At 40.0% G+C, this 25,479-nt stretch overlaps 1 protein-coding gene and 1 long non-coding RNA gene across 4 annotated transcripts in view; one reads left to right on the plus strand and one right to left on the minus strand.

Annotated features, from left to right (window-relative positions):
• LOC138738464 (T-box transcription factor TBX19-like) overlaps nucleotides 1–24,291 on the plus strand; it is a 29,477-nt gene extending 5,186 nt beyond the window's left edge. The window contains exons 3-9 of one of the 3 annotated variants that reach the window (XM_069888726.1): nucleotides 4,101–4,365; nucleotides 8,836–8,970; nucleotides 11,141–11,202; nucleotides 13,400–13,461; nucleotides 16,533–16,721; nucleotides 18,711–18,843; nucleotides 21,903–24,291. In XM_069888726.1, the coding sequence (XP_069744827.1) occupies nucleotides 4,101–4,365; nucleotides 8,836–8,970; nucleotides 11,141–11,202; nucleotides 13,400–13,461; nucleotides 16,533–16,721; nucleotides 18,711–18,843; nucleotides 21,903–22,143 (1,087 nt within the window). In that variant the 3' untranslated portion in view covers nucleotides 22,144–24,291. Of the gene's footprint in view, nucleotides 1–4,100; nucleotides 4,366–8,835; nucleotides 8,971–11,140; nucleotides 11,203–13,399; nucleotides 13,462–16,532; nucleotides 16,722–18,710; nucleotides 18,844–21,902 lie in introns of those variants that run through there. The other 2 variants (XM_069888724.1, XM_069888725.1) reach the window with 2 other exon arrangements.
• Nucleotides 1–25,479, minus strand: part of LOC138738466 (uncharacterized) — a 57,082-nt gene extending 31,603 nt beyond the window's left edge. Inside the window, exon 1 of the long non-coding RNA XR_011341558.1 lies at nucleotides 25,444–25,479. This is a non-coding gene — a long non-coding RNA (uncharacterized lncRNA). The remainder of the gene's footprint in view (nucleotides 1–25,443) is intronic.

Raw genomic sequence — 25,479 nt, forward strand, 5'->3', positions numbered from 1 at the left:
CATCTTTGTTACAGGAATAAATCTCCATCTGTGCAAAAATGATTTCCCGCATCAAACCGGGGCCCATCTGGGCAAACATTTTTAATTAAATGACCAGTACTGTGATAAACGAGAGTTTAAGACACTTTAATGCAGTTCCAGGGATGCAGTATGATTTTAATTTTTCTCTCTGTGCACTTTCAATGAGCTGAAATCATTGAACCTTGATGTAATTTAGCTGCCCAGAGACCTGCTGTTGCCCATGAACGTCTGCAGGATCTGAAATGTTTCCAATGTTATTGGCATTGCCAATTGGAGGAATGATTTTGTTCCGAATGGCACACCATTGGTCACAGTCCTCCAGTCTGGAACAACTGCCTCTTCTCTCTAACTTCTATCACTAAACCAATTTTTAAAATCTATTTGGTCTCCTATACCGTGTTCTCAAATCTTCCATATTAACCTACCATGTAGGATGTTATCAAATGCTTTACAAAAATTCATATGAATCATATCAGCTATCTTGCTCTCATCTACCTTGTACAACAACAACTTTGCACTCAACATTAGCAAAACCAAGGAGATGATTGTGGACTTCAGGAGGAAATCCAGAGGACACAAAACAGTCCTCATCGAGGGGCCAGCAGTGGAGAACTTCAAATTCTGGGGTGTCAACATCTCTGGGGATCTGTTCTAGAGCCTCCATGTCAATGCAATTAAGCAGAAGGCTACCCGGCAGCTATACCTGTGAGGAGTTTGAGGAGATTCGGTCCGTCAAAAGCCTCCAGGTGTACTGTGGAGAGCATTCTGGCTGGTTGCAACATGGTCTGGTACAGAAGTGACAACTCTCAGGACAAGAAGGGTTGTTAACTCAGGCCTGCGACAACACGGACACCAATCTTCACTCCACTGAGTGAACGTGGGTTCTGTATCTTTACCGTTGCTATGTCAAGGACACTGTTTGACCTGCTGAGCTTCTCCAGAATTGAGGATATCTACAAGATATCTTTAAAAAAAAAAGCAGCCTCTATCCTTGAGGACCTCCACCACCCAAGCTATGCTCTCTTCACTCTGCCACCACTAGGGGAAAAGGTACAGGAGCCCGAAGACAAGCCCTCAATGACACAAGGATCTGCTGCCATCAGATCCTGAATGATCAATAAACCAAAGGCACTGCTTTACTTTCACTTTTTCTTTTCCTTGCACCAATTTATTTGTTTTGTAAGGTGGTTTATATCAATGTTTTCACTGTGATGCTTCCGCAAAATGACAAATTTTATGACATACACTTTGTGAGACACAATTTTCCATACACAAATCCAGGCTGGCTCTCCTTCAGTTTTCCCTGGCCATTCAAATGTTGAGAGATTCTATCCCTCCGCATCCTCTCCAGCAGTTGCCATACAACCGATGTCAGACTCAGTTTTGTAGTTGCTCAGATTAACCTTGCAGCCCTTTTTAAATAATGACCCACAGACCCCTGTCCTCAGCGATGAGTTAAAAGTGTTTGTCAGAAGCTCAAAAAATGTTCCTTTCAGCCTTCCCATACTGTGTCTGATCTTGACCCAGAGATTTATCCACCTTGGTGTGATCCAAGAATGCTGACAGCTCTTCACCACTGATGCTGACATGCTCTATGTTATCCTTAACTTCTTCCATCCTCTCCCACTCCTGCCTCACTTGCTCCACAATAAACATTTAAGATCTTTCCAATCTTCTCTGGCCCATACTGATTCTTAAAGGGACACATTCTTTTCCATTGCGGTCATTTTTTCTTAGTATATTTTCAAAAGCTTTTTTTTTTTGGATTCTTCTTTACACCGTCTACTGAAGCCATCTGAAAACCGCTTTTGGCCAACTTTATTTCCTCTATTTCCTTATGTCCCTCAATGGTTTCTCCTGAACCTTTCTGCCTATATCTGATCTATGTCTCCTTTTTCTTTCTGATCTCTTTGTTAAGTAGGCTTCCTTTACCTTGCCACACTTACCTTTAGACAGAATAGAAATCTTACACTTTAGTACTTGGTTAGAGGAATGAATTATATATTTTTTCTTCTTTCTCCAGCCATGCAACAATGGTAGGGGGATGGGGTTTAGAGACACAACTATCTGTGCTTAAAATTATTAGATATGTCTGTGTTTTATATATTATGGACGAGGTTAATATGCCTTTATTAATTTGCCAAGCAATGTAATTTACCATTTTTATTGTGCATTCCATAAATGTATTATATATGCATGTTTATGTATAGAAAAAATCAATACAAATATTATTTAAAAAAAAAAGAAAATTATGAGAGGTATTGTTAAGGATGACAGTCAGAATCTTTTTTTCCCAGGGTAAAGGTGTCACATTCAAAAGGAGGAAAGATTAAAGGAGATGTGCAGGCAAGATTTTTTTAAAAACAGATTGGTAGTTGTGTGGAACAGGCCGTCAGGAGTAGAGATGGAAATCAACTGGATAGTAGCTTAAAAAGTGGCTTCTGGATCGGCAATTCTCAACCTTTTGTTGGCAATGGAGCCCTACGGCTCTGCTCAAAGTTTATGGGCCCCCTTCCCTATGAAGAAACCAAGGTTTGGTTTCTTCCATAGGTCTCTCCTACCAATGACATTTAAAAAAAAGAATTGTGTCACAAGGTGAAAAGAATACAAGGCCCTTTCTAGATGGACGAGGGATATGCAACATCTGCGAGGAGCTAAGTTTTAGTTTAATTTAGGCAATCGTGTTCGGCACAGGTGAAACCTTGCCCTCGAGCAAGGCTGATTCAGTAGAATTTGATGCTTCAGGCATGTGCTGAATTTTAGGTGGTGGGTCCACAAACAAAGTAATTGACACATGGTGCAGCAATGGATTAATTCATACATGATTTTGTTCATATTTATTCTTTTTGTTATTGTTGATGCTCCAAATATCTTGCCATTAAATAACATTGTTAATTTTCCCTTTTTTTTTTACACACATTTGGAACAGTTGCAGCTGTTCTGAAGGATCAATTCTAAAATTTATTTGGCTAATCCAGCTACTCTTCATCCAGCTTAACGTTTCCCTTTGAACTGTTTGTCGAATGTTGTTAACCTTACGGCCACCTGCTTCCAAGCCAGGATGGTGCGTGGCTTGAGGGGACATCTTCTAGCTGGTGGTGTTCCTGTGGTTTCAGTGCCCTTGTCCTTCCAGCCGGCAACGGATTTGAAAGTTGCTGCCTAAGGAGTTTGGGAAGACATGGAAAGGAAAGGTTTAGAAGGATATGGGCCGAACACTGGCAAATGGGGCCAGCTCAGGAAGCCCTCCTAACTGGCATGCATGAGTTGGGCAGAATGGCCTGTTTCCATTTGTATAACTCTGTGACTTTACCTAAGTGTGTGGTTGAGCTAAACAGGAGAACCAGAATCAAAATTTATTGTCATGAGCATGTCTCGAAGTTCATTGTTTGTGGCAGCATCGCTGAGCAAATATTGATTTAAAAAATATAAATCGTAAAAGGGCAAGAAAAAGACAAAGTGAGGTAGTGTCTGTGGTTCATTGTTCATTCAGGAATCTGATGGCAGAGGGGAAGAAGCCGCCCTTGTGCCGCTAAGTGCTCGTCCTGTGCCTTTTTCTCAATGGTAGCAGAGCGAAGAGGGCATGGCCTGGGTGGTGGGAGGTCTTTGAAGATAGAGTATCCTTTCTTAAGACACTGCCTCTTGTAGATATTCTTGATAGAATGAAGACTGGTGCCCATGATGTCGCAGGCGGAGTTAACCACCTTCAGGAGTGTTTTCTTGTCCTGAGCGTTGGCATCTCCATATAGCAGTGATGCAACCAGCCAGAATGCACTCCGCAGTACACCATTCAAAGTTTTAAAGAGTCTTTGGTAACATACTGAACCTCCTCAAACTTCTCACAAAGTAAAGCCGCTGGCGAGCCTTCTTCTTGATTGCATCGACGTGACAGATCCTTGACATCTTGACCCTCTCCACTGCTGACCTCCATATGAATGGCAGCCAGGCCCCTCTGAATGAATTATTTTGCTTTCCCTGGTATTTTCTGTAATTGGGTGTTGCCTGGAAAGAAAGATTGATTTTCCCCCACTCTTTCCCCATCCCTCCACCACATCCTTCCTCCCCTTCTATCCTTGTTTCAGGCGGATGTTTCCAGTTCTGAAAATAAGTGTAACTGGATTAGATCCCAATGGCATGTATTCATTCCTGCTAGACTTTGTTCCTGCTGATGGTTATCGCTGGAAATATGTGAACGGTGAATGGATTCCAGCTGGTAAACTGGAGCCCCTGAGCCAAAGCTGCATCTATGTTCACCCAGAATCCCCGAACTTCGGCGCACACTGGATGAAAGCCCCAATATCTTTCAGTAAAGTCAAGTTAACAAATAAAGCCAACACTACTGGTCAGGTAAGGCTTTCCCTTCTCCTCTCATTTATAATCACAGGCAGGGCAATTGTGAAATATCAAGTGTGCATTAATGTAATTGGAGCAATCCTCTCCCCTACTCTACTCGTGTAGACTATTGTTTGAGTCGAAACCAAATATAAACAAGAATAAACTGGACTAATTGGCACATTCAAAGTTTAATGGACATCATGTTCTAGTCAGGAAAAAAGGTTTGCTTGATGTAGCCTAGTAAGCTTTAAGAGATCTCCCTATGAATACAATTTCATGTAAAAGCATTTGTAATGAATTCAGTCATTTGTGTTTTTCTTGGCACAAAATTTCCCAAAATTGATATAAACAAAAGTAAGTGCTTTATGCAAAATTACATAATTAGAGTTGTTTTGCAATTATGACGTTAATTGCGAATCCTTTAGAACACCTAAAAACCTAAAATCACATTGACGAATACGCATACTGGGGGAAATGAACCTGTGGTGGTTTTAATTCTGGGACAAATTTGAAAAGCTGCTTTTAAAATGATCAACCTTAACGACGGAGTAATTTTGTCCTTGATTAGCTTTGTATAGCAGTTTCAATATTTCAAATGATCACATGGTGCTTTTTCTCTTTTATACCCTTTTTCAATGGGTTTCTTATAAACAAGTAAATCAATTAGGACCCATTAATAAACTGGGTGATTATTGTGAATTAACTTACAGTGATAGAATTGAAGGCTTTTCAATTTTTCTTCATTCTGTCGGCAGAATGCCTTGATCCAATCTTGTCCAAATGCAGAGTAAAAACTGCAGTTTTGATTACTTTCATATATTTAGCTGGTGCTGATTGGTTGTTTCTAGTTTGATGTTTGTCCTTCGGTTGTGCAGAGACGCAAGTTTCGTTGGATGGATGAGGCAGGTGCAGGATTTCTCTCCAACTATTAAGTGAGCGTCTCAACCCATTCAAGTTTAAAAAGACTCTTTACTGTCTAGAGCTTTTATTTATTGTACCTCCATATGTTTCTCCTAAGGGCAGTCTTTTGCCAAACAAACACTTGCTTCTTATTTTCAGGCTGTTGGTTCTTGATTCAATTGGTTGCTTGTCACAGGAGTCTATTTGCCAAAGATGAAAATCATAGCTGTACTGCATCATATGGAATTTGCAATTTCACAGCAACACAAGACAATATTTGCTTGTGGGAAGTACTTCATAAGTACTTAATTAGTTGTGAATAATTTTGGGACATGTTAAAATCAGTGGTTTTCAAACTGCCCCCCAAACTCTCATTCCACCTTAAGCAATCCCGATGCTATAAGTACCCCAAGGACTTCCATTTCTTTGGCTTGGCTTCGCGGACGAAGATTTATGGAGGGGGTAAAAAGTCCACGTCAGCTGCAGGCTCGTTTGTGGCTGACCAGTCCGATGCGGGACAGGCAGACACGATTGCAGCGGTTGCAAGGGAAAATTGGTTGGTTGGGGTTGGGTGTTGGGTTTTTCCTCCTTTGCCTTTTGTCAGTGAGGTGGGCTCTGCGGTCTTCTTCAAAGGAGGCTGCTGCCCGCCAAACTGTGAGGCGCCAAGATGCACGGTTTGAGGCGTTATCAGCCCACTGGCGGTGGTCAATGTGGCAGGCACCAAGAGATTTCTTTAGGCAGTCCTTGTACCTTTTCTTTGGTGCACCTCTGTCACGGTGGCCAGTGGAGAGCTCGCCATATAATACGATCTTGGGAAGGCGATGGTCCTCCATTCTGGAGACGTGACCCATCCAGCGCAGCTGGATCTTCAGCAGCGTGGACTCGATGCTGTCGACCTCTGCCATCTCGAGTACCTCGACGTTAGGGGTGTGAGCGCTCCAATGGATGTTGAGGATGGAGCGGAGACAACGCTGGTGGAAGCGTTCTAGGAGCCGTAGGTGGTGCCGGTAGAGGACCCATGATTCGGAGCCGAACAGGAGTGTGGGTATGACAACGGCTCTGTATACGCTTATCTTTGTGAGGTTTTTCAGTTGGTTGTTTTTCCAGACTCTTTTGTGTAGTCTTCCAAAGGCGCTATTTGCCTTGGCGAGTCTGTTGTCTATCTCATTGTCGATCCTTGCATCTGATGAAATGGTGCAGCCGAGATAGGTAAACTGGTTGACCGTTTTGAGTTTTGTGTGCCCGATGGAGATGTGGGGGGGCTGGTAGTCATGGTGGGGAGCTGGCTGATGGAGGACCTCAGTTTTCTTCAGGCTGACTTCCAGGCCAAACATTTTGGCAGTTTCCGCAAAGCAGGATGTCAAGCGCTGAAGAGCTGGCTCTGAATGGGCAACTAAAGCGGCATCATCTGCAAAGAGTAGTTCACGGACAAGTTTCTCTTGTGTCTTGGTGTGAGCTTGCAGGCGCCTCAGATTGAAGAGACTGCCATCCGTGCGGTACCGGATGTAAACAGCGTCTTCATTGTTGGGGTCTTTCATGGCTTGGTTCAGCATCATGCTGAAGAAGATTGAAAAGAGGGTTGGTGCGAGAACACAGCCTTGCTTCACGCCATTGTTAATGGAGAAGGGTTCAGAGAGCTCATTGCTGTATCTGACCCGACCTTGTTGGTTTTCGTGCAGTTGGATAATCATGTTGAGGAACTTTGGGGGACATCCGATGCGCTCTAGTATTTGCCAAAGCCCTTTCCTGCTCACGGTGTCGAAGGCTTTGGTGAGGTCAACAAAGGTGATGTAGAGTCCTTTGTTTTGTTCTCTACACTTTTCTTGGAGCTCCAAGGACTTCCATTTACAAGCTTGGCAAATATATCCTAAAACATCTCATATTGTCATGTTGCAGGCACAGGTCCTTCAACCCAACATCAAGTACTAATTCATAAGAGAATAGGATTTGGGTGAGAGTTGAGGCAATGAGCAGAGTTTCGGAATCTATCAATTTTATAGAGAATGAAACCAAGCCATTCGAATTGTTTCAAGAAAGGAATGAATGAAGATTTCTGTAACAGAATGGTTACAGATGGTTTTTTTTAGTGTAAAAAAAAGCGGAGGTTTTCAAACTTTTTCTTTCTACTCGCATCCCACCTGAAGCAATCCTTTACTAATCACAGAGCACCGATGGCATAGGGATTACTTGAAGTGGATTGTGAGTTTAGGGGGGGGGGGGGGGTTTGAAAACCGCTGGTTAAATGATGTTCTATAAATGTATTTTAATTTCTTAATGTTTGAAATGTACATCACGGTGGCAGGAAGCAGGCTATGCATGAGCTACCTAACCAAGATTTTTAAAAAAATTGACCCATTGATGGTTCTGGGTATATTACAATCTTAGACCCTGGGCTGATGACTGAGAAATCTGATAACCAGAACTCTGAAAATCTGTACAAGATACTTGTTTCTTTGTAATTGCAAGGACTGCAGTGATTGCACAAAACACACAAATGCATTAAAATGGTTGGCAGTGGTACCACCAAAAGGCAAGGGGAGTTTCCTGGCTTGCAAATGTGTCCTCCTTAGTGGTCATTTTCAGGAATGTCTGTGCTACACTTCACAGTACTCCTGATAGCAGATGTATTCCTCATGATCAGCCACACAACAAGGGCACAACTTCAGGACTGAAGGGTGTCCGCTCGGAACAGAAATGAATAGGAATCACTCCAGCCAGAGGGTGGTTAAATCTGTGGAATTTGTTGCCACAGGTCGTTGTGGAGACCAGGTCATTGGGTGTATTTAAGGCAGAGATTGATAGGTTCTTGATTAGCCAGGGCATTAAAAAGGTTGTGGGGAGGAGGCCGGGCAGTGAGGCTGTGTGGGAAATGGATCAGCTCATGATTAAATGGCGGGGCTGAAGATCCTATTTCTGCTTCCTATGTCTGGTGGTCTTATGTGGGGTTTATAAATTGCATTGTCACATGAGTTTAACCTGCCAATTTGACAGGTTATCTACCTGTGTACCGGCCATTTGGTGGGTAGAATTATTTTGAAAAAAAACTGCATGGGTTGGCAAACTACCTCGGAGGTGGATCGCTGACCCTGTGTAGACATACCGGGTAGTTGCTGCTGCTCAAGTTATAATCAATAGATGGCAGCCAGGGTGGAAGATGGCGTCAGTGTGTGCTTGCGTGCGCGCACGTCATCAGTGACACATTGGTGGGAGGTTCGAGTCTGGAGAGTGAGAAGCTCAGGTTAAGTCTCTGCGATAATCTGCACATGTCCAGTTTTAGTGACTTCTGGTGGGGATACCGGTGACTTGCAGTGGGTGCGTGACGCCCTTAAATTAACCAGTCTCTGTTTGACCGGTCAATTTATAGCCCGGTGTGCCGGGGCCCGCTACGTGGTTAGGAAACCCGGGCCCCGAGCAGGCCCAGTTTGTAAACCCCTATGGACAGCTTTTTCCTTGTGCTTATGGACAGGATCACTGGCAAGATCAACATTTACAGGCCATTCTAGATATCATTGATCAGTGGACTTTGATCTCCCTCTATGTAGTTTGCACTTAATTGCACAGGTCATTTTCATCTTTTTACAGGTAATTCTAAATTCTCTGCATAAATACAAGCCCCAGGTTCATATAGTTCGTGTAGGGGGCCCTCACCGGATGATTTCTAACCATTCTTTCCCTGAAACCCAGTTCATTGCAGTGACTGCGTACCAGAATGAAGAGGTCAGTTCTCCATTATTATCTTGTTTTGAGCTTTTCATAGTTGTGTCAATTTTCAAATGATATGATTTATCAAATGTTTAAACTATTTCCTGTTTTATGGTGGGTATTAAGAGGAGGAAAGATTAAAACAAGAGGACATGAGTTAAGAATTAAGGGGCAGAGGTTTAGAGGTAACATGAGGGGGAACTTCTTTACTCAGAGAGTGGTAGCCGTGTGGAATGAGCTTCCGGGAGAAATAGTGGCGGCGGAGTCAATTGTATTATTTAAGAAAAGGTTGGACAGGTATATGGATGAGAAGAAGATGGAGGGTTATGGGCATTGTGCAGGGAGGTGGGACTAGAGAGGGGTGTTTGGTTCGGTGCGGACTGGAAGGGCCTAATGGCCTGTTTCCGTGCTGTAATTGTTATGTTATGTTAGGTAGTTGCATTTATTTAGCAATGATCACAAGTGAATACTATTATTAATTCCTGAGGCAGGAATATAAAACTCAGATTCCAAGCAGTGTGGACCTCAGGCGCTCAGTTTGGGGGCAGGCCCGTGATGAAATGCCACTGTTCTGTGTCATTAAGATTTTTAAAGAAATAGTGCACAGTAACATTCTAATTATTTGGCATCTGGCTCACCAGGTGATGTTTGCCACATTCCCTGTCCACTCACCTGGTCTCTGGTTCATGAGGTCCCTTTAAATGACTTGGCTCTGTTTCCTATGGTCTCTTTCAACTTAGCATGGCCTTCCATCCCACACTCCCTATAAATTTATTAGGTTCATTAGAAATATTAGTTGCTCACGTAAAGAGAAAGTTAAGTGCACGTGTCTTATCCTGTAAAGAGTGAGCGGGGTAGATGTGTGTTCACCAATAGAATAATATCCAATAATTTAAAAAAAATCTGCTGGTCTGGCATGTTGGATTGAAGGCTTTACTTTATCATTGCTGCAGTTCCCCCGACTTTGAATTGTATTTGTCTCATTTTCCTTCTGAATTGCTGCAGTTGCAGCTGGTCAACAGAGTGACCATTTATTTTTCCAATTAAAAATACTGTTTGTTCAACACTCTCCTTTCCTTCAAAAGGAAACTTGAATGCAGGACCCAGCCCTCAGATGCATCCACTGCGAGGGTTTTCTTAATTCAGGAAATCAGATGGCTTGGTGGTCGGGGGGGGGGGAGGTCTTTGTGCATTATCTGATTACTGAGGTTTGTTAGTGTTCTTCAATAACACCTGGCATTGATAGAAATGAGAATTTCTGGCTGTGTGGCTCAGGATCTGACCCAAGAATTAAATGATTCAGAGGACAGAATAGGAATTTATCTGTGAATTGGTAGTAGGAGGGGACAGTTCATCCTCACTTTGATGTAAACTTGTCAACTGCATGGATTTTCCTGTATATAAATGGAAATCTTTCCTCTCCTATATAACTCTGTGATGGGAGCCATATAACCAATAGATTGGGAGCATGGTTGGAAATCTCCGGGCTGATACACTATGAGGAGGATCCAGTGACCTCACTAAACAATTTGTGATAAACGTGCAAGCCCTGCAACATATGCTAATCAGGATTACCTACGTGGCGTGCGGTTCTGGCCAGAGGCAGGAGGACTTCTTCTGATTTTTTTTCTTATCAATGGGGATTTTTGTGATTACTTCTTCCAATACATGAGCTCTTTCCAGGGATCCCTGATGTTGAGATTGGACCCAATCAGATTTGGGAGGTAATGAAGTATCAGCCTCCACCCAGTGAGTTATTTCTGAGCACCAGTCTGGGCAGAAAGGTAGCCCAGCGATGATGGAATTATAATGTCCATCCTGGTGATACTTTGAGAGCTCCCTTCAAAGCTTTGTAAGCTTTGCTTGGGTACAGCATATCATAATTTCCAAAGTCTTTCTCCTTTTTAAGCAAGAAACCATTTTACAAAGTAATCTGCTTGAAACGACCCATTTTGTTTCTATTTTATTACCCACTTCTAGTCAGAGCTGGTGGTGCTGCACACAACGTGCCTTTCCCACAACCATTGGGATGCAAGTTCTCCATCACCCTACCCCCCCACCACCCACCAAAGGCAGAAGGAAGCAGCCTGCATCTCGGACTAGACTTTTGAGCATTTAGTCAAATATTTGTTCAGTTAATTATCTAATGACATAATAGCTTATTTTCTATCTAATTATTTATAAGGTTACAGCTCTGAAGATTAAGAATAATCCCTTCGCAAAAGCATTCCTGGATTCTAAAGAAAGGTAAGGCAGTGGTTTTCATCAGAACGTGAAGTTATTCAACAAGTTGCCTCACTGCAATTTTGAAATTAGTTACATTTTGTGCACATTGCATGTGATTCAAGAAATGACCAGTTACAGTTGATTTAAGCCCTTCAAGTCCACTGAGAGCCTGACTAAAAGATGAAATAAAAATGCAAATGTAATGTTACACCCAGAGGACCCCAAACCCAGCACCAATAGATATTCATCAAGACAAATGGTTACTTAAACAAAAGTTGCTTTTAATTATCTTTAAACATGAAAACAGACTTTAACTTATCACTATCGACTTAACTAACCTAACTTAACCCCCTTCTAATTCTAAGCGCACGTGTATGTAATGTGTGTGTGTGAGTTCAGAAAAGTTTTTTGGTTCACAGTCCAATCTCACTTTACCGGCTTGATATGGACATGGCAGATTGTTTGGAAGGTGTTTCCTTTCTGTTTTAAAACATCAAGAACTTCACAACAAAGAAGCCCAGAGGAAAATCCAACTTAAGATCACCTTTATTGTTATTGCTGAAGAACAACAAAATCGAGTGCACATCCAGATAGTGCCCACATACATCACACAAAATATAAAAATAACAACACAATAAAAGAATACAATATTCAAGGTTTGGGAGTGTTCAGTTCATGTATAGCTTTGGGGTAAAGAGCTTTACTGCAACTGTAATTTCAGCTACACTTAAAAATCTTTCTGATAACACTGGACAATGAAAATTTTGCTTCCTAGACACTTTTCTGAGTATTTTATGGATTTTGGACTGCTGATCATCTTAACATGTTTCTATCATGTACCTTTTTAAGATATAACCTATTTTTGTGATTTCCTGTCCTATTTTAACCCTACTATATATTGCCCACAAAACAAGATGTTTTGGTCAGTCCAAGCAGTAAATGCAGTACAAATGTCTTTGGCCTGGGCATGCTTAGTCAGGATAGTTGCAGACAGGCTACAAAAGCAGCTCACATTTACAGATGCTGTGCATTACATTGTTATAGATTGAACGCATGTTGATGCATATGTTCTGCAAGTAATAGTGTAGTGAATATTCTTAACAACAGCATTTATTGTCTTCAAGAAGATTCAATACAGCAGAAATGTCTTGTCCATGTCGCAACAACTGTGATAAATTCTGTTACATCCTGTGGCGAGTATACACTTGAGGCTCAAAGATGTAGCATAATTGGATATTAAGAAAGCCTATGAGCTCCACTTTGGTTGTAAAATTGGTGACCCAACCCTGAGCTCGTCACATTTATTGTGCAACATGTGCAGTCAACCTGAGAGATTGGCTCAGAAGTACTTGGAGTTAAACATGCACCATTCAATAAAAGTTAATTTAATGTTTCTCCAACTTCCTACGTGATACAGCAAATCTGAAATGAACTTTTATTTTCAGCCTGAGGTTGTCTAGCGTAATTCCCAATTTTTTTTTCTCTGGAAGCAAATCTTTCCAAAAATTATTTTGTCAGTGTAATGAGAACCAATTCTTGTGGCTAACAATGAGAAATCTCATTTGATGAGCATTAAATAATAAATCTCCCCATGAGTTAAGTAAAAAGAAATATTATAACCAATAATGACAACTCAACACAAATTGAGGTCAATGGATCAGCCAACGAAGCACCTTGGGAGGCTAGTCTTAAAATGTCAGTTGTTTTTTTTTCGAAACTTTATTTATTAATTTTAACATATGAAGAAAGTAAGTAATTCATGTACAGAAAAAATACAAAATAAAGTAATACAAGTACAAAGTAACATAGTTAATACAATACCAATCTTGGCATCTCCCCCTAACAACTAAAAACTAAGACTAAAAAAAACCCTATTTTTAACCCCTAAACCCCCCCTCCCCACCCCCACGATAAAGAGTGAAGAATTAATACTATTAGTATAATAAAAAAAATAAAAAATATATATCTTAAAAAAAGATCGATATATATAAAAAAACAAAAAAAATTAATTAAGTATTAATTATTAATCCAAAAAATTTTTATTATATAAGAATATAGTCAGTTGAATAAGAGAGATCATTATGCAGCATGTGTAACTGTCTTTCACAAAGAGGAAAAAAAATTGTATTTACATTTATAAGAACAAGTTTATGGTTTAATTCTTCAATATCCCCTTCTCTGAGAGAATAATTTTATATCTTTACCTGTATTGTTACAGAACTGGTTATAAGGACAGCTCAGATGGCCTTCCTGCAAATCACCACTTGAGTTACTCTCACAGTAAGTCAATAACTTTGTATGGTAGCACGGGAGGATGGGTGTTCATGATGAATAGTGGGAGATTGAACTACAAGCGGCCAGACATTTGTGGAGGCAGACATCACTTTTATTTGGAGTGTGCAATGATCATTCCACTATACAGTGTTTTGAGGTGTTAAATTTTAACACTTTAAATAAGATCTATTTAAATGGTATTCTTAGTTCCTACATTAATTCAGTTGAGTATTTTCCCTAATTTCTTATAGGGCAGCATGGTTAGTGAAATGATGAGTGCAACGCTGTTATGGCACCAGTAACCGGGCTTCAAATAGAGTGTAGTCTTTAAAGAGTTTGTATGTTCTCCCTGTGTCTGTGTGGGTTTCCTCTGGGTGCTCCGGTTTCCTCCCACCCTTCAAAACGTACGGGAATTGTGTAGGTTAATTGGGTGTGATTGGGCAGTATGGGCTGTTAAAGTGCTGTATGTCTAAAAACAAATAATACGAATACTGTGTCTAGATTTTTAATGACAATTAATTGCAATTATAATTAAAGCAGAAACTTTACAAAAAAAGCTTAACATGGACAAAAGAGCTGAATTTCAGAAATGTTGAGAACAGCTGCCCTTGCCATTAAAGCAGCATTTGATCAAGTGTGGCATCCAGGAACTTAGCTAATATGGTGTCAATGGGAATTCACGATAAAACCCTTTGCTAGCTGCAATCATACCAAGCTCAAAGCAATGTTGTTGTAGTGGTTGGAAGCCAATCATCTCAGCCACTGGACATGTCTGCAGGAGTTCTTTAGGATAGTGTTGCAGGCCCAGCCATTTTCATCATGCCCTTCTTTCGGTTGTAAGGTCAGAAGAGATGTTTGCTGACAGATGGGCAATGTTCAGCACGTTAATATCGTAATGTAATAATTGTAAGTCTTTAACATTTCACGGATTGATGTGAGTAATATTCCAGGATCATTGAAGAAAGTAGTAATGTAAAAGTCTGACAAGAAAATTTGCCAAGATTTCAGAATTACACCATTAACCTCTTTCTGATTTGTAGTTGCTGAATCTTTACCCTTTCCATTTATCCCTAAATTCAATTTATATTTCTGATGCAGTGATAAGGAGTTTAAAAGAATTTGTATTACATTTGACCATGATTTGATATTTTCTGATCATTGCTACTGGAAGACAGTAGAAGGGAGTTATTGCAGCTATCTTCCTTTATAAACAGTTGGAAAGTCTAGAGTATCGTTGTTTGTCTAATTCAAAGAAACATCCATACTAAAGTTGCAGTTGGGTTTTTCACGGTTTATTAAACCTTATCAGTTACTGCTACTTTGTTATATGGTTCCGAAAACTATGAGAAAACAATTAAATAATGCTTAAAACGATGATTAAAATTGTCAATAAAAGTATTTGGGCCATCTCCATTCTTTCCATCTTCACAGAACAAAGGAAAATTCAAAACTGATGATCTTAAATGTGCAAAAAAACTAGCCACAACCTTGAAGCTGGCTGTTACTAGGAGCCACTCAAAGAATGCCAACAATATCTGCTGGTTTCCGGCAGAATATGCTTGCATGCCATTTTAACTTTTAAAGGAGTAAAGATTAAAAAAAAAAATGGAAACTCTCAGCAGGTTGGGTGGCATATGTGGAAAGAGAGAGAATTAATGTTTTGGGTTGACAAGCTTTTATCAGAACTGGGCTTGAGTCAACTGGAACTCCGAGTGACTTAAGTTCATTGAAATGTAAGCAAAATCAGACAGTAAATGCGAGAGGAATGTAGCCGGTCTCACAGCGTCCATAGCATAGATATATTATCAATGGTTCGGACTTGTGCCTTCTTCAAGGTATTAAGCAAAATGGTAAGTCCCTGAGAGACTTTGACAGTGTGAATATGGAGAGCATGTAGTAAGTGAATTTAGGATCACCGTTTCAAACTTAAAGGTTGCTCATTTAAAACCGGGTCATGATTCTTTCAAACTTTTTTTTCACAATGGCTGGTGAAGCTGAGTCTTTGAATATTTTTAAGGCAGGGGCAGATAGATCTTTAGTGAACAACTGGGTGAAAGGATACCAGAGATGCATGGGAATACAGAGATGTGGTTACAATCTGAACAAGCAAGTCATTCAAAATGGCAGAGCAGCCTTGAGGAGCTAAGTTGTCCACTCCAGATTCTTTCTTCTGCTGTGCGGTCTTGTCATGCTTCTAAATTTATGCTCAATAAATCAGAAGGCTTTTGTACTGCAAAATTTAATGAAGTTCAACATTGGAGCGTAAAAGGTTGAGGGGGGGATTTGATAGAGGTATATAAAATTATGAGGGGTATAGATAGACGTGAATAGGTTCTTCCCCTTGAGAGTAGGAGAGATTGGAACGAGGGGTCATAAGTTAAGGGTTAGGGGGCAAAACTTTAGAAGTAAAATAAGAGGAAGTTTCTTCACTCAGAGAGTGGTGGCTGAGTGGAATGACCTTCCGGAAGAGGTGGTTGCAGCAGGGTCAATTTTGTCATTTAAGAGGAGGATGGATGAGTACTTGGATGTGAGGGGGCTGGAGGGTTATGGGCAGGGAGCAGGTGGGTGGGACTAGTGGAGTTTCACTTAAATCGGTGCGGACCAGAAGGGCCGAGATGGCCTGTTTCCGCACTGTAATTGTTATATTTTTGCGAGTATTAATTTTTAAGTCATCACCACTTGGAGCTTAGCACCTGATGCTGGCAATTCATTAAAGATTCAAACAACTGGTAAAATTTGAGTCATGGATTATTGTATTCCTAAATTAGGGGATGTTTCTACATTAGTTTAACTTTATTCTGTAATCAACAAACTTAACCTTAACATCTAAACCTACAAGTGAAATATTCCAGTTTTTCCAAAAATCCCAGTGCTGATTGATTGGAATTCCCTGCCTGCAGGAAAATAAAGAATCTCAGGGTTGTATGTAATCCCATGCATGTACTATAAAACTGAACTTTGAACTAATTATATTTTAATTAGTTGGAAGTGTAACATTTGACACAATAAGTCTCCTAATAAATTCTGGAAGAGTTGTTATTATCCTTTTGAATTATGACTGATTTTATTCTCTCCAGTAAGCAGCTGGTTGATACCTAATGGTGAGACTATTTGTACCCCAGCAAATCCAAATTATCAGTACCATGCTGCTTTACCACTTGCCAGCAGTGCCCACTCATTTCATAGCTGTGAACGGTACAGTCCAAGGTGCAGCCATCTTGCTACTCCTTATCCAACATCTTACATCCATAGAAACTATCCGACGGGTAAGCACCGATTTCTTCATTAAGATGCAATTTTGTATATTAATATTTAATAATCGTTTCAGTATTTGAAAACCAATAAAACATCTATGGCTGATTTAAAAATGTTAAAACTGTAATGATCTCAGCTCATGTAACATCATGAAATCATAAGTAATAAAATGGAAGTTTTGAATGACTAAATCTTTTGACTTTGGGTAATGAGTTCCGAAATGTTGACAGGAGTTTATTGATGTTGTTAAAATAGCACAAGAATATCTTGTGCAAGTCACTGACATCACAGTAGGGCGTTGAAACATTTTACAGTAAAAGACCACCTGAGAATCCCGACCTCTCAAACTTAAAAAAATTCAGCGGGCTTTTGTGTGCGTGAGTGCAAGTACAAGTGCCACAGATGCGAAGATTTTGCAGAAATTAATGAATTTCTTTTGTATTTTATAAGAATTCCTTTTCATTAATAAACTATGAAAATTGACCTGTTCATCTCTTTATTTTCCTTAAATTTAAATTTTAAGGTACTGCCCGAGAATCCTGAAAATCTAGATTGCCCCAATCCCCAAACTTTAGGACTTTTACTGTATATGTAAAACTGTACTGTATTAAATACAGGATATTTTCTCATTCTTAAGAACATTATTATTAACCCATATTGCCAATGCGTGTTAGTTAAATCAGAAAGGCATTTGCCACACAAAGGGGGTTGGTGATCTTGAGTTTATTAAATAAATTCACTGTGTAGGTCTGCAATCTCGGTAAATTGGTATATTGTTCAAAAATGATTCGTTGTTGTATGACTGATCTAGATTGCATCAGAAATCTAATCAAGTTTAATGTTTTTTATAATAAACATGAATTTTGGACTAAATATTTCAATGCAAAGTGGAAGAAAACATCTGAATAAAGGTGCTACAAAAAAATGCTGAAATAAAACCGAAATTCTGGAAAGACTGAGTAAGATTCAGCCTGCCCCTGCAGAGAGAGATTCAGCCTGCCCCTGCAGAGAGAGTTTCAGCAGTGGCCATTCAGAAATCATGCAAAGTTATTGACCTGAAAGTTTAATAAATTTGTTCTTCATCTCCCAGACCTGCTGGTTATTTTCAGCATTTCCTGTTTTTATACTAGAATAATACTGAGAGGAGGACTCCTGAAGAAATTTAGAAAAATATGGGGAGGAGAAGGAGTTGCAAGTCTGTAAAGGAAGGGTGGAATTATGTTGATGGAAATTCTGGGAAAGGTAACTGTGAACAGAAAGTAGTAAAAACACACACAAATGCTGGAGGAACTCAGCAGGTCTTGCAGGGTCCATAGGAGATAAAGATATATTAATGACATTTTGGGCCTGAGCCCTTCCACATAAAAGCGGGTAGGCACCTGTATTAAAAGACTAGTGGAAAGGGAAGAGTGGGAGGAGTACAGACCAACAGACAACAATTGGATATGATAAGAGGAAAGGTGAGAATTGATCAGGGGAGGGGTTTGTTTTTGGCTCTGTAAGGAGGCAGAGGGAAGAGAAGGAGAGTCGGAGCCAGAGGAAAGAAGACATAGGGAAAGGTTGGGGGGGGGGGGGGGGGATATAAACGGAAATTGGAGAAGTTGATGTTTATGCCATCAGTTGGAGGGAGGCGAGAAGGAAGATGAGTTGTTCCTCCAATCTGTGCTTCACTCCATGAAAAGGAAGCAACTTGAATAAGAGGCTTCGGCCTGCAGAATTTAAACTAGAGAAACCTAAATGATTGAGTCATAGTTTGGAAGTTAGTTTTAATTGCATTTTGTAAAGTTTTGTTTCAGCAGATGGAGAGATGCAAAAGCTGACGATAGATTCCAGCTTTATTGACCATTTAACTGAAATGATTTACTGCCTTCTGAAGTTTATCCTGGTACTTACCCCTGAGAATGATTAACCTGGATAGTGAAGATTTACATTTTCCTTATAATTTCCTTTATAATGTAAAAATATCTTTAATTGTTGATCAATATTCTATTTCTAACAAGTGCCCTTTGCAGAAAACACCAGTAACAGCTTTCAGGCTATAGGAGGGCATGACAACTGGTCAACCTTACCACCTCCTCCCCACGCAAACATGCTACCACTGACTCATGCATCTGGAACTGGATCCAATTCCAGGTGAGGAATACGGGTCGGAAATCTACGGATTGCTTGCACTTTTAAGGTTTGTGAGAGGATATTTCCCCATTGTGGAAGTTCAACTGATCCAAGATTTAAAAAAAACCTGGTTTGTGACCCACACAATTCCTAAAACTAACCTTTTTTCTGAATGGCCTGCAACAAACCCTTTCAAAGACCATCCGTTCAACTGCTTAACTGTCACACTAAACTGATCCTCCAGGGTTGAGAATGATCTGCTTCCACTCCAGATTTTGCTTACTTAAGTGCAGTTGGCAGGCTCTCCTGTACAATGGGTCGGTGGCACTTGACATTGGGTAGGTAAGCTTGTAGTTGGCCTCCTTGGGCAACTGGAGAATTCTGACATGCTCAAAGCTTTAAGCTTCTCCACCACTTTGAACATTCTCCGGCCAGAGGTTTTCATGAGTTGATGAGAGCACGACACCATTTTTATATATAAAAAAAACAAGGGCTTAATGCTTTCTCTGACCTCCTGGATGTTCCTGTGAAGTGTTTGTTTCAGGAGTCCGGTTGATCAGAGCCTTGATACTAGGTTGGGAAAAGAAGCTGACATTAGTTTGACCATCCTGCCTATCCCTTAGGACAGTGGTTTTCAACCTTTTTTTTTTAACCCACTCCTATACCATGGGTGTTCTGTGGTTAGTAAGGGATTATCTAAGGTAGTATGCTGGGGTGGGGGAGATTGAGAACTACTGCCTTAGGACAAATTGATGCTACCTCTAAGTGCATGCCCATCAGTCCCATTGCCCACCTTCATTTCCCAGTAATCTATTTTCTCTCATGTGCCTGCCAGCTTCTCTGGAGAGTTCATCGACTGAATATAGCATGTTTAAACTCCTTCATTGCAAATTTTTAGCTGAAAATTGACATGAAAATATTTCTGGAGGCACTTGGAAAGCAACTTCCTGGTTTAAATGTAAAATTGTAATGTCAGATAAAATTGCTGAATGATTTGCGCTTTGGAATAAACCTCACCATTTTTATTATAGTGAACCATTTAACTATGATTAATTCATAATTCTTCTTGTGAAATAAATCATTTCCTTTTTCAACCTGGCGAACAGATTTACTTCAAATCACTTGCTGGAAAAACTGAGCAGGTTAAACAGTGTATTTTATATAGCCAAGAAAATGATACATAACCAATGTTTTGTACTTGATGTACTCAAAGACTGAAGCTGAGAAACTGATAGGCTTTTATTCACTAAAGAACAAAGGGACATCCACATTGCTCAACTGTCGTGCACTGAGGATGGGGCTGGGGAACAGTCACCTTTATACAGTAGCCTGTGGGAGGGGCCACAGATACATCCGGCCAAAGGGTGGGTCCGACCAGATAAATCCATCCAACAGTGTTTTACCACCGGGCTTCTTCAAGGTATGAGCAAAATATAGGCATGTACCTGAGTAAAATTGTGGTGGAGGGAGGGGAGGGACAAAGTACACAGGCAGGAGGTAATAGATAAAGGAGGGAGTGCACATCAGCAAACAGGGCGAAGGGGATGGAGAGCTGGGGAAAAGGAGCCAGAGGGATCAGGAAGAGAGGGAGAATGGGGAGTGATCTAGCAGAAAACAGAAAAGTTGATATTACTGCCATTTGGTCGAAGAGTGCCCAGATGGAATATTAGATATTGCAAAGATTTATGGGTGGCCTTGGTTTGGCGGTGCATGAGGCCATGGACAGACATGCCCATTCTCATGAATGGGCATTTACTGAAACTGATGGAAATTCTACCTCTACTTTTCTAACTTTGGCTTTAATGGGCATATTAAAAATTGACTGCAATCAAGCTGTAAAAATTGAAATGTTTGTAATAGTAATGAATTAATCATACATAGATCTAACTATGACAACCTGTCTACGATGTTATAGTAATCTGCTACAATGCATTCTCCCATCAACTGTTTTCTCTGTTTCTCCTTGGAAAGGTGAGTCTAATTTTTTGCAAACCCTTTGGAAAAATAATTGAAAACTGGAACAGGTTTGGGCTGATGTTTAATTAAGCAGCAGAACCCAGTGTGAATCAATTAATTAAAGTAGGACATCTACTTGTAATCCTTCATGATAGTCTTGTCTTCCCTTCTCTTACCTAGACACACTTTCCTTTCTCCCCAGATAGTTGGCACCATTATAGATTTAAGTCAAGACAGGTTTATTGTCATCTGATTGCACAAGAACAACCCAATGAAACCACACTCTCCAGTCCTCAGTGTACAACATGCAGACACACAACCAGATATAACACATATAGATAACAATACATACACTTGACAAGTATTCATACATGCAAAGAAATAAGTAAAATTGTTTTATGAAAATGAGTTTTGGACGATTCGTATGAGCAGTTCCTATGGTCATTCAGCATTCTCACTGTCCGTGGGAAGAAGATGTTCCTTAGCCTGGTGGTGCCGGCTCTGATCCTCTGGTATCACTTTCCCAATGGGAGAAGCTGGAAGATGCTGGGTGGAAGGTCATCAAAGCTTTTGAGAGCCCTCTTCAGACAATAATCCTGTTAGATCACAAAATTTGGGGGCGGGGATGGAGATTCCAGTGATCCCTTCTGTCAGTCATGGTCCTCTGATCCATTTCTGTGCAGCAACCATACCACACTGTGATGCAGCTGGACAGAAATGGACTTGGAGCTCCTGTAGAAGACTGACGTAGTGGTGGCCAGTCGCCTTGCCCTCTTCAGTCTTCTCAGGAAGTGCAGTCACTGTTGTGCCTTCCTGACAAGTGAGGAGGTGTTGTGTGTCCATGACAGATCATTAGTTAAGTGAACTCCAAGGAACTTGATGCTCTCCACTCCAAAATTGTTGATGTGTAGTGGTTAATAAAGCTTTTGGTGGCTATGAATAACTATGAATTTGTTATAATTATCCTTCATTATCATGCAATTATATTTGTCTACAATAATCTCAAATTTCATAAACTTACTTGTTTTGAAATCTTTGAACACATTTACACCAAATCTATAACGAGATGTGATGGTCTCTGGATTGTTTTACAATAATTGTACCTTTTGTATGTTCACTTTCAGCCAGTATACTTGCCATTGGGCTGTGAGCAATCGTTCAGTTAGTCCAATTAACCAACTGAGCCCAGTGCCAGGAAACCCTCCAAGTCCATTTATTCGAGGAAACCTGAGCTTGCCAACAACTCCTTCATCGTTGGTCACTGTGACGAGTTCAAATGGAGCAGCAATGGAGAAGATCAGTGAATCCCCATTAACCAGGCTTGTGGTATCATCGTGGAGCACAAATTCATCACCATCATTCTAATATTTTACTACTTGTTGTCATCTTCAGCAACAGAGGGAATTAAATTTTACCTGCATATGTTTCAGTTTATTAACAAATTGACTGTTCGACACTTTAAATGTTTTTTTTGTCATTTTCAGTGCAGCATTGAATCCTTCACCACTGGTCTTGCTGCCTTGTTAAGATGTTAAGTCCTGTCTCAGTCTCAGCTGGACCCAAAAGTCTCATATCACCATTTAGAAGAGCAAAGGAGTTGACCACTTGCCCTCTCCATTATTTATCCTTCAATTAACATTCCTGGATTTGAAGAACTTTGAGGTGATCTGAGAGTGTAACATTTATCTTGAGAAACAAAGTCCTTTTTGCTTACTTACAATCCCGTTATTCACATGTAGTAGATTGTATACATATTAAAAGTTTTTCTTTAAATCATTGGACATGCTAAATTAACAAAAATGCACCAGGTTACAATTAAACATCAAATATTGTTTAAAGAAAAAAAGGGATTTAAAATTATATTTTTTTTTAGACAGACAGCACAGTAACAGGTGCTTCTGGCCCACGAAATCACGCGGCCAAATACTCCAATTAACCTACAACCCTTGTAGATTTAAAGAGTGGGAGGAAACTGGAGCATCTAGGGGAAACACATGCAGACATGAGGAGAATGTACAAACTCCTAACAATCAATTCTGGATTCAAACCTAGGTTGCTGGTGGTGTTATAGTGTAAAATGTATGAAACAATGTCTGTTTTTACTGGTTCAAGGAAACTGTAAAATTTTGTGATATTTCAACAAGTTTGATTTTAAATTTGAGCAAAAAGTTAGAAAGCTAACAGTATATTTCCAATATTGTTGATTGTGCCCCAGCACAATCTGTCCTCCACCCAAGACAAAAATAACATCCACATTTTTAATACCATTGTGTGCTTAATAATTGTATTGACCCTTTAAAACAAAAACGATTTGCCATATTGTAGGTTCGTGAATATTCTGCTTAATCACTGATGTATGAAATATTTTTGGACATCTGTTTCTTCACTCTATCGGTTACAATATGGTATTAACCTCTATAAAAATAGTCCTAATTTCAATACAGGTGCTCCCCTACTTATGATGGTCTGAGTTACAATGGTTCAAATCTGTACTTTCAATTTCAAATTCTAACCTGGCCCCACACTTGCGATATGCGGTACGCTACTCTCTCGCGATCCTTGGCATCCAGCAATTAATTTTAGTTCAATGCTTCAAACATTCTTCGTGCCCAGTGTGCTTTCAGCTGTGTATGTTGATGGTTTTTTTCAGTGTGGCATAAAGGTTTTCAAAATTTAATTATTAAAAAATGGTAGTTGTGGCATTCTTTTTTGACTTACAATGGGTTTGCCAGAACGTAACCACATCATAAGTTGAGAGCACCCGGTATAAGCTAAATTTCACTTTGGAGGTGGATCGTTTCTCATTGAATGTTCAAGAAATATAAATGGGGCCAAGAATTAACAATATATCTATTGCGAGCACTCAATCTGCTTTTCTCCTTAATCATAGCCAAAAAATGCTCTGGCAGCAACTGGATGAATGACTAGAAATCTGTTACACAAAATACCTTGAAACTAATGAAACAGCAAAAGTTAAAAACTTAACAGTCTAATCGGGCTTCTGTGGCTATTTCTTTCAACTGTATGTTAACATATTTTGAGCCGGGACTGTATTACACATTTAGTAAGTGCAATTGTGGATTAATATCCACTCTTAATCATGAAGTATATAAGAGATAACTCCAATTCCATCTCCTTCTGATGCCAATATATTCAACAGGATAGTGATCAGATGAACCATATTGGTGGATTTTTATTTCATTATTCCAATAATCCATCCCCTCATCTCGTTCAGAGCAAATAATTCTCGTTGAAAAGATCGGACCAGAAATGGTGAGAACTGATGCTGGTAGACTCCTCTATCAGGTATATTTTGTGCTTCAGATTCCGACATCTGCAGTCTATCATGTGTCTGGAAATTAAACTATGAATCTTTATTTTACCAATGCTGGGATAAACACTCCTGAATCACTAGGAGAATGCATCTCCAGAAATATTCAGTAAAGTAAATTTGTGCTTTGAAATGACATGCCTATTTATTAAATACTTTTCAAGAGTATTTAATCATCCAAAGCACTCTACTATAATTATTTATGTCTTGTTTGGGCATTGTTGTATTAGCTACACTGGAAGATGTTATTTTAGTGTCAATGTGAAACTGTTTAATTGACACTAAAACAATCACACTACAACCTTTATTTAATAATATCGCATTTTAACAGAAGAGCTCCCCAAGTTCGGTTTAATATGTAACTATCATCACCCAGTTGGTCTTTTTTATGATTCCCAAGGATGCGGTAAATGCATTGCTCTGCAAATAGCCTTTAGACGTTCAAAACCTGAATATCTCAGTGCAGTGTGGCTCTCCTGATTTTCTTCTTGTTGACACCTATTTTTAATCAATATTTTTTAAACAGCCTGGCATCAGATCAATTTAAATGGTATTTTTTAAGGGGGGAAAGAGTCCATTATTTAAAAGCTTGCAGTAATGAAAAAATTGTACTTAAATTTCTTTTCTTTGGCTTGGCTTCGCGGACGAAGATTTATGGAGGGGGTAAAAAGTCCACGTCTGCTGCAGGCTCGTTGGTGGCTGACCAGTCCAATGCGGGACAGGCAGACACGGTTGCAGCGGTTGCAGGGGAAAATTGGTTGGTTGGGGTTGGGTGTTGGGTTTTTCCTCCTTTGCCTTTTGTCAGTGAGGTGGGCTCTGCGGTCTTCTTCAAAGGAGGCTGCTGCCCGCCAAACTGTGAGGCGCCAAGATGCACGGTTTGAGGCGAGATCAGCCCACTGGCGGTGGTCAATGTGGCAGGCACCAAGAGATTTCTTTAGGCAGTCCTTGTACCTCTTCTTTGGTGCACCTCTGTCTCGGTGGCCAGTGGAGAGCTCGCCATATAATACGATCTTGGGAAGGCGATGGTCCTCCATTCTGGAGACGTGACCCATCCAGCGCAGCTGGATCTTCAGCAGCGTGGACTCGATGCATTTATTAAAAGTAAGCACCTTGTATTGTGTCGCTTTGTGATGTTTTCAAACTAAATGTTTAAGATGATTTAAAAAGAAAGTATAATAAAGCATTAACTGGTGCAAAAGAGAATTTGAAAATGTTTTCGCTGAAATCCAGTGGAATATTATAAACGCTTTTCGATAATTAACTTGAGCCTGAAAACTTCGTTTTCCCCCTTCACACCTTATAACTTTACAAACTTTGTTTCCCCCCCTTCATACCTTATAACTCACGAATAACTTTACAAAGTTTGATGA

Source organism: Narcine bancroftii, chromosome 7 (assembly GCF_036971445.1).
Source record: "Narcine bancroftii isolate sNarBan1 chromosome 7, sNarBan1.hap1, whole genome shotgun sequence".
Taxonomy (NCBI): Eukaryota; Metazoa; Chordata; class Chondrichthyes; order Torpediniformes; family Narcinidae; genus Narcine; species Narcine bancroftii.